At 37.0% G+C, this 9,447-nt stretch overlaps 1 protein-coding gene across 1 annotated transcript; it reads left to right on the top strand.

Annotated features, from left to right (window-relative positions):
• The first annotated feature begins 313 nt into the window (after positions 1-313).
• Positions 314-8,185, top strand: LOC101635758 (tubulin alpha chain-like). Its single transcript, XM_012724007.1, is given in 2 exon segments — positions 314-384; positions 7,545-8,185. Coding segments are annotated over 2 exon segments (711 nt in total). The 3' UTR covers position 8,185.
• Positions 8,186-9,447: the final 1,262 nt, after the last annotated feature.

Here is a 9,447-nt window from a genome sequence, read left to right on the forward strand (position 1 = left end):
TGATGTAATGGCACTTGGAGGTGCGCCTTTTGGAAGTACAGTAAGTCCTTACTTACTGTCATTGGTAGATTCTGGAAATTCACTTTAAGCAAAATAATGTGTAATGAAAGCAGTTCCTCAAATGTCATTTGATTGACTATTGGCCAGGGTTGCTTCTTTTTCAGCATTGTTATAAGAAATGATATAGAAAGAAGCAATATTACTTGGGGACCTGCCATCGTTAGTTTAGATGAGGTCAAGGTGTTAGAACCTCCTATATTGGAATCAGTGTCATTATAAGAGGAAAACACCAGATCATCTCTCTCTTTCTACAATGGGAGGATACAACAAGAAAGTAGATGTTTACATGCCACAGAGCCAGATTTCACCAGACACTAACGCTGGGTTTGTAGCCTCCAGAACTGTGAAGAATAAAGTATTTGTTGTTTAAGCCACCTAATCAACAGTATTGTGTTCTAGTAGCCTGAATTAAGATGTGACTATTTTTTTTTTAAGATTTATTTATTTATTTGTGCATACAGAACTGGGATACAGGCCAGAGGCTTAGGGACGGTGAGAGGCTTCACCAGAGACAGAGGACAGAGTGGGGAGCAGAACAGGCAGATCGAAGAAGTACACTGCTGAGGGGAGCAGCGGGCGGGTCAGGAAAGGTCTGCCATGCCATGTGGTCACCTCTTGGACAGGCGGGAATCGAACTCATGTGGAAATGGCTTTAGCTTCTTAGTGCTGTGCTTTATCCCACTACGCCACCAGAGAGGGCAACATGTGACTATTTTAAAATATAAATTCATATCACTCCCCTGCCAAAATATATAATGATCATGAATTTCCTGTCAGTAAAATCCAAAATCCTTGAATCTTCTAAGTGTTTGGTGATTGGGCTCAAACAACAGATTTCTTCTCCTACTTTTCTTTTTCTGGTTCTCAACTTTGCAGTCAGGATAGTCTGCAAGACTTGCTTGAAACACACTAAGCCCATCTTAAAATCTGTATCTAGCTCTTCTATTAGAATTATTTTTCACCCAAATAACTGTTTGTTCAATGAGGTATACTTTACCATAGTATATATTTATTTTTAAAAAGATTTATTTTTATTTATTAATACAAGAACTGGGATGTAGACCAGAGGTGGGGATAAGAAGATTCACCAGAAAGAGAGTGGGGAGCAAAATTAGGGAGCGATGGGTTAGACAGGAGAGGTCTGCTGTGTCATATCTGGTTGGTTCCCTGGCTGGGCATTGAACTCATGCTGTAGAGGCTCGTTGTAGCTTGATAACACTATGATTTCAAGTCCTATGCCACCAGGGAGGTCCATACCACTGTATTTACAATCCCAAATTTGTAAACCTACTTAATGTGCTCTACTTATATTTATTTTTCTGCAGATTTTTTTTTAAAGATTTATTTATTGTGCATACAGAACTGGGGTACAGGCCAGAGGCTCAGGGGCGGTGAGAGGCTTCACCAGAGACAGAGTGGGGAACAGAATAGGCAGATCGACGAAGTACACTGCTGAGGGGAGCAGCAGGTGAGTCAGAAGAGGTCTGCCACACCATGTGGTCACCTCCGGGCCAAGTGGGAATTGAACTCATGCGGAAGCTGCTTTAGATTCTCAGTGCTGTGCTTTAACCGGCTGCGCCACCAGGGAGGGCCAATGTTTTATAATTCCATTATTTATTATAAGTATTTCTTGTTGTCTCACTGCCATTATCTAGAAAGTAAATTGTCCAAAGAGAAAATATTTTGTTTTCTAAAATCTGGAGCAGTGCCTGACACACCCTGGAGATGACACATGCTGGATAAATAAATGCAGAATGCTGGGTGTATGCACAAAGAGGGCAGGGTGCATTTTATAAGGTGAGCTCAGCTACAGTGGTAAGTGTGAGCTACCCCAGTTGTGAAGATGCAGTCCATTAATTAGATGTGGATTTTATGAAAAGATAATGTAATGTAGGAAAAAATATAAAAGCTGCTAGTTTTGTTTTATAAGGACTTATAAAGAACAAAATTATATTTCTCATGATAAAACTTGAACATTCCATGCTGTAAAGACAAAAGGAGGCATTTTGCAAAAATTAGCTTGGATTCAAAAATATAAATGTGCCACATGTATTTACTACATGCTTATATCTGTAATAATTCTTCACTAGTTCTTCAGAAAGCAAACAAATTATAAAAGATGGGGTGAATAAATGTATATTTATGAAATCAACATTGTAGTTACCTTACTACTGTGCATAGCTCTGCATGTTGTGGGCATGAGAAAAGTAAAGTAACTGGCATACTGAAAACGTCTTTAGAAGTAAAAATTATTTCACATTTGGAATTTTTAATGATTCACAATTAAAGGTACATATAGTATCATCTAATAGTGATGGACTTTTTTTTTTCTTAACATTTAATGATCTATAAGTACAGTATTATGGGAAAAAAAAGTTTATATATACTTAAAGACTTATTTATTTATGCATACAGAACTGGGGAACAAGCCAGAGACTCTGGGGCTGTGAGAGGATTCACCATAGTCAGAGCGGGGAGCAGAACAAACAGATCATCGAAGTACACTGCTGAGGGGAGCAGCCGGGGTCAGGAGAGGTCTGCCACGTCATGTGGGTCACCTCCCTGTCGTGGGGGATCGCACTAATGCTGAAATGGCTTTTGCACTTTAGTGCTGTGCTTTAACCTGTTGTGCCACCAGTGAGGGCCCCTCAAAAGTTTATATTTTAATAAATCTTACATTTAGGCTTTACTTTATTTTTTCCTACTTAAAAAGATTCAACAGTGTTCTAAGATATCTTCAGTCTTTAGGAGGTGTGTTAAATTATTTCCATCTGTGATACCCAAAGTCAGAATCTAATATATTTAATTTAACTTCACAATACTTATTTTCATCATTTAACACTTATCTGACTGATAAACAAGAATAGAGAGGAAGGGGTGGGATGCTTAAAGAAATTATTTTCATTTCATTATTCAATTTATGATACTTATGGGTCACCCAGAGGAGTCTGTGAAGGATGTAGCCTTGGGAACAATTTCACCATTGAAGAGCAATTATTAAACCATAATATCTTTTAAAGTATTTTATGATCAGGGAATTGGTTCACTCTCAGGATTTATTGTGGTGCATATTAAATAGGACATTCTGTGGTTTCCACAAGTGTAGTCTGCAGTTTGTTTGTGTGTGATTATGAACATGGGTGCCATGAAGTTATCAAAAGAACTAGAACTAGTTATCAAAAGAACTAGAACTAGAACCTATGAGTGTCCATTTCATGATGATCTTTTCTTCTTAATGAACATGACAAATGCATAACTCATTTCCTTCTCACAAAAGATTTTTTGGTGTAGATATTTCATCTATTCTCTAAATAAGAAGCATGCAGTATTACATACTGATGTGGATATTTTCTGGACCTATTTTATATGCCTCCAAGATGTCAACAGCTTGTCAAATTTCTTATTGTCTAATGCCTCACCTTGTTCTCTACAGAGATATTTCTATATAGTTTTATTCTGTTCAAACCTTTGAGCAACTGAATTTAGAATCTCGCTGAACAAACTTCCAAGAAGTATAAAGGAGCAGGGAGTCAAGAAGGTAAACAAATTCTTGGATTAAGGAATTAGGATAATAGTTTCACTTTCTTTGAAGGAAAAAAATATTACAGATTGCTTTGTTTCATGGGTTGACTCACCTAGATAATGCCAAAGCCTCCAAACACTTCATGAGAATCTTTTAAGTGAAATAAGAACTTTGACTGAGAAAAAGCTAGCAAAGTGAAGAGTGGTGCATGAAAGGTGAATCTGAGACAGAAATAAAATTAAATCAAGTTGCAGAGACTTTATGGAACGTTGCTAGTGTTTATTTTTTCTAAGTGCAATGAGAAGTCAAACAGTAAAATTAATTCAATTTTAATTTATTGAACAAATTAGCAAGGATTACATGAAATTATGAGACAGATTGTAAGCAGACTATTTTAAAGTTTCAATTTATTTATCTGTTTGTTTGTTTGTTTATACATATGAGTATTGGTGTACAGACCAAAGGTTTGGGAGAGGGTCACCTGAGACAGTGTGAAGGCAGAACAGGTAGATTGACGGAAATACACTGCTGAAGGGAGAGCAGCTGTGGTATGTGAGTCAGCTCCCTGCCTGGGGATCAAACTCCTGCTGCAATAGCTGCGGAGAGCTTCATAAGTGCTACACTATAACCCACTGAGTCTCCAGGGAGGGACCAGAAATCATTTTGAATGAAATTCCGGGATTTTTGTCCTTTACCTTATGCAAAAATCATAAATTAATTCTCTATAGCCAATTATAACACAATAAATATAATTGAAAAGTCTTATATTTAAAAGGCATACATTGTAAGTAAGGATTGTACCCGTGCATTTAATTTTCCTTACAATACACTCTATTTTAGGCTTTAACATCCATAGTGATTACAATTTGTAGGTATTGCAATTTGTAGTCATTAGTCTTTCTTATTATACAATTTACATTTTGTATAGGAAAATGGGACAGGTATGAAAAAACTTGGCGTTTTCATTCATATTGACGGAAAAAAATACTTCAAGAAAATAGCTTGAGGTATTGCTTAGAAATTTCTTTTCTGTTAATATTTTTCCATTGTGCTTTTATTTTGTTTATCTGGAAATGTATTTGTTTTGCTTTCCTATTTCTCTCATAAAATCTTTATTGCTCTTTGTTCTTTAATTCAAATACCATATTTACCTTTCTAAAGGTCATAATTAAATTTATTTTTTTATTTACATGGTTGAACAGCCATTAACTACCACTAATTCCAGAATATTTATAACTCTCTAACCTTTAGCAATCACCTCATACCCTCCCCCTCCCTCCCACCTCCACCACACACACATATTTCCAGACTTTGGCAGCCACTAATCTACTTTGTGACATTATATATTTGTGTGTTTTGGACTCTTTATATAAATGTAAAGCCATCATCTGTGCTGCTTTTGTGTCTTTTTTTTTTTTTTCCCACTGAGCAAGATCTTTATAGTGATTATAGTGTAACATATATAAGTGCTTTATTCCATATTATGGGAATGTGTTCCTATGTTAGAAATAATGCATTCAACATTGATGCACAAGTTTTGATGGACATGTTTTCCATTATCTTTGCTACATATCTATGTAGAATTTCTTGGTCATATGGAAATAATATTTTTAATATTTTAAGTAACTGACAAACTGAGGTCTCCAACTTGTCAACATTCTCACTACTAGCTGATGTGGCCATCCTAGTGAGTTTAAAGTGAGATCTCATACTTTTTATATTTATTTATTTTGCATAGAAGAACTGAGGTATAGGCCAGAAGTGCAGGGATGAGAGGATTCACCAGAGATAGAGTGAGGAACAGAACAGGTGGATTTACTGAATTACACTGATAAGGGGTGCAGTGGGTTAGACAGGCCATTGCAGTGCTAGTGCCTAGACTTAATCCCTAGGCCACCAGGGAGGAACTCATTGGGGTTTTGATCTGCATTTACCTAATAACTAACAATACTGAGTATATGTTTTTTTTGCTATTGACAACTTATCTTCCTTGAAGTAAATGCTATTCAAATTATTTGATTATCAAAAATATGGGTTATTTGTCATTTTGTATTTGAATTACAAGGGTTCTTCAGATAGATTCACTGCTGTGGGTCTTTTCTCTTTCTTATACTGTTTTTTGAAACACAAAGTATAAATTTTGATAACATATTTTTTGGCTGTTTGCATTTTTGGTGTAATATAAATGAAAAAGTTGCTTATCTGAATGTGAACAATATTTACGGCTATATTTTCTTCTCTGTATTTTGTAGTTTTGTGTCTTGTCTTTATGTCTGATGCATTTTGAGTTTTTTTTAATATCTTGTAAAGTTTATGCTTTTATATTTCCTACATTATTGATAGAGAACTTAATTTTCTTGCTTGGTATGGGCAAGGAACTTAAGCTCTAGATACAATGATAGAAACTGTAAATGACAATGTTTGTGTCCCCTCAAAACCAATTCATATGGTGAAGTCTTAAACTCTAGTGTAGTTGTATTAGTGTAGTTGTATTTGGGGTGTGGCTTCTAGGAAGTGATTAAGGTTAATTGAGGTTATAAATGAGTTTGGAGCCCCTTCAATAAGGTCAATGTTTTTATAAGAGAGATAACAAAAACTTACCCTCTTCCTGTGCACACATGAAATAAATGAAAGTTCTGAGAGAACAGTTTCAGAAGCAGCCTTCCAAAAATGAGTCTCTAGCAGAAATTAAGCAGTTCTACACTTTGATTTTGGAGTTTTAGCTTCAAGAGCTATGAACAAATTAATTTCTGTCACTTAAGCTAATAGGCCTGTATTATTTGTGATGGTAGATTAAGCAGACTACTACAGAAACATCGAACCATGCAACTGCCAAGATATCCAATATTATGCACTTAAGTGATTCATAGTCAAGTAATAAATCGTCTCCATGTGTTCACAAAAATTTAGGGAAATGAAAATAGTATTTTTTTTTCTCCTCGAGGGATTCATTATCTATTTTTTATTTTTTAGAAATAAAAATACCTTGCTGTTGGTGCAGCACTGTGAAGTTGTCAGCAGCCACCGCACTATGAGTTAGATCCCAGGCCAGGGTGCTGATCCGCATGGTGCAGCAGACCTCTCCTGACTCACTTACTGCCTTACTCAGCAGAGTATGTCAGTAGATGTGCCTGTTCTGCTCCCCACTATAGTGAATCCTCTCACCCCTCACACCTCTGGTCTGTACTCCAGATCTTGTATGCATATTTTTTTTAAATAATTTAGAAATTTGCGTTAACTTCTCACAGTTACTTCACTGAACCTCAAATCTATTGGTATTTCACAAATATTTTTATCATCATTATTGAGGTTAAGTTGATTTATACCTCTCTATATTACTCAAAAGGGTAGGAGCACTTCCCTTCAAAATATGTTACCATACCGCACCCATACCCACAGCACCCATTGTCTTTCATTATAGTAAATTTGATAAAGATGCATTGGATTTGTACATTACTTTGGTGTCCCCTCCAATTTTCTTTCCGTCCTTGCCCAAAATCTATGATAACCCAAGTTCTACAGTCTGGTTTATAAGGTTGGTTTGGTTTTGTGTGATCTACTTTTTCTTCTATATTCCATATCCTGTATTTAATGAAAACATTCTACGTTGGTCTTTCTCGTTCTGACTTATTTCACCTAGCATTTTCTATGCAACCCGCACTTAATTTTAATAGCTTTGTAGTTGTCCATTATACTCATCCTTGTGTAGATAGGCTGTTTCCATGATTTCACTATTATAAATGGTGTTACAGGTCTATAGTAGTCAGCTGTCTCTTTGCTTAGTTTTTTCATTCTTTAGGTAGATACATAGAGGTGGAATTTCTGGATAATATGGTAGAAATATTTTTAATATTTTGAGAACCATCTATTCTGCTTTGATATGGGCTGGGGAAGTCTGTATCACAATCAGTATTGTACACACATTACATTTTTTTCCACATCTTCATCAACATCTTTTCAGAGATGTCTGCTGTAACTTCTCTTCTTTGTTTCTGATTCTGACAGAATTCCAGACAAACCTGGTACCCTACCCCGGTATCCACTTCCCTCTGGCAACGTATGCCCCCATCATCTCTGCTGAGAAAGTCTACCACGAACAGCTTTCTGTGGCAGAGATCACCAATGCTTGCTTTGAGCCGGCCAACCAGATGGTGAAGTGTGACCCTCTCCATGGTAAATACATGGCTTGCTGCCTATTGTACCGTGGCGTTGTGGTTCCCAAAGACGTCAGTGCTGCCATTGCCACAATTAAGACCAAGAGCAGCATCCAGTTTGTGGACTAGTGCCCTACTGGTTTCAAAGTGGGCATCAACTACCAGCCTCCCACGGTGGTCCCTAGGGGAGACCTGGCCAAGGTGCAGCGGGCCGTGTGCATGCTAAGCAACTCCACAACCATCGCTGATGCCTGGGCCCGCCTGCACCACAAGTTTGACCTGATGTAAGCTAAGCGGGCCTTTGTCCACTGGTACATAAGAGAGGGCATGGAGGAAGGGGAGTTTTCTGAGGCCAGAGAGGACATGGTTGTCCCGGAGAAGGATTATGAGGAGGTGGGTGTGGATTCTGTGGAAGGCGAGGGTGAGGAAGAAGGAGAGGAATATTAAAATTGCCTTTCGGGCCCTCCCTGGTGGCGCAGCGGGTTAAAGCACTGCACTAAGAAGCTGAAACCACTTCCGCATGAGTTCGATTCCCGCCTGCCCCGGAGGTGACCACATGGTGTGGCAGACCTCTCCTGACCCGCCCGCTGCTCCTCTCAGCAGTGTACTTCGTCGATCTGCCTGTTCTGCTCTTCACTCTGTCTTTGGTGAAGCCTCTCACCACCCCTGAGCCTCTGGCCTGTACCCTCTGCACACCCTGACCTTAATAGGCTCTAAAGCATTCTGGTTAGACTGTATTTCAACTGTAAATCATGTCTTTCCCATGTGTGTCTATTTTCTTCCATCATGTCTCAAAGTAAAGGCTTTAAGAAAAAAAAGTTTTATTATTATTTTTCTGTTGTTATTTCTTTGTGTATCTAGATAAAGTTTTGACTATTTTATAGTTTTTTTTTCTTTAGAATAGTAGCATTTGCTGTCACTGATCTTTTGTACTATTTTTTTTTCCATTTATATTTCCTTTATTTTTGCTCTAACTTTTATTATTGCCTTCCTTCTCCTGGATTTTGGCTTTGATTGTTCTTCTTTTGTTCTTTATGATGAATGATAAGAATATCTGCATCTTCATTGCTTATTGATGTAAGCTTATAATGCTTACATCAATAAGCAATGATTGATAATGATTGTTTTCAATATATCCATAGGTTCTTGTAGGTTGTGTCACCATTTTGGTGTTTTATTATTACTTCCTATTTCATTTTGTTACTAATCAAGCAGTCATTTCACAGTGGGTTGATCAGTCTCTACATATTGAAGATTTTTTTCTGCTTGCTTTTTGTTGTTGATTTCTTTGGAAATACTCTCTGTAAATCTCTTGACTTTACAAGTGAGAGAGAAAATCCTTGGCAAAAGAAGTAAACTATGTTGGGAAAGTTGAGATTGCTTAGGTAGTACAAACAAAGACTAAAATTCCAGATTTTTCTGTAATATATGATCTCTATTTTCAGCAATAGTTATTTTCAATTCTATATGAGGAGTAGTTCAGAGTTTATGCCTTTATTCCTTGCAATGTCTATCAAAGTGTTCCCTGTACTCCAGTTTGCCCCCCAAATCCCTTAGCTGTCCTGTTTATTTCATCCACTTTAGGGTAATTCTCATATACTCACTGGTGTTTTGCTGTTTCTCTTTTATTTACAATATGCACACAAGTACAAATTTTGTCTTCATTTTTATAAAGCTTTTACTTAATTTTACATAGAAGAACTGCAGTGT

The sequence above is a fragment of the Condylura cristata genome, unplaced genomic scaffold (assembly GCF_000260355.1).
Source record: "Condylura cristata isolate star-nosed mole 26May11 unplaced genomic scaffold, ConCri1.0 scaffold00012, whole genome shotgun sequence".
In the NCBI taxonomy this organism is placed as follows: Eukaryota; Metazoa; Chordata; class Mammalia; order Eulipotyphla; family Talpidae; genus Condylura; species Condylura cristata.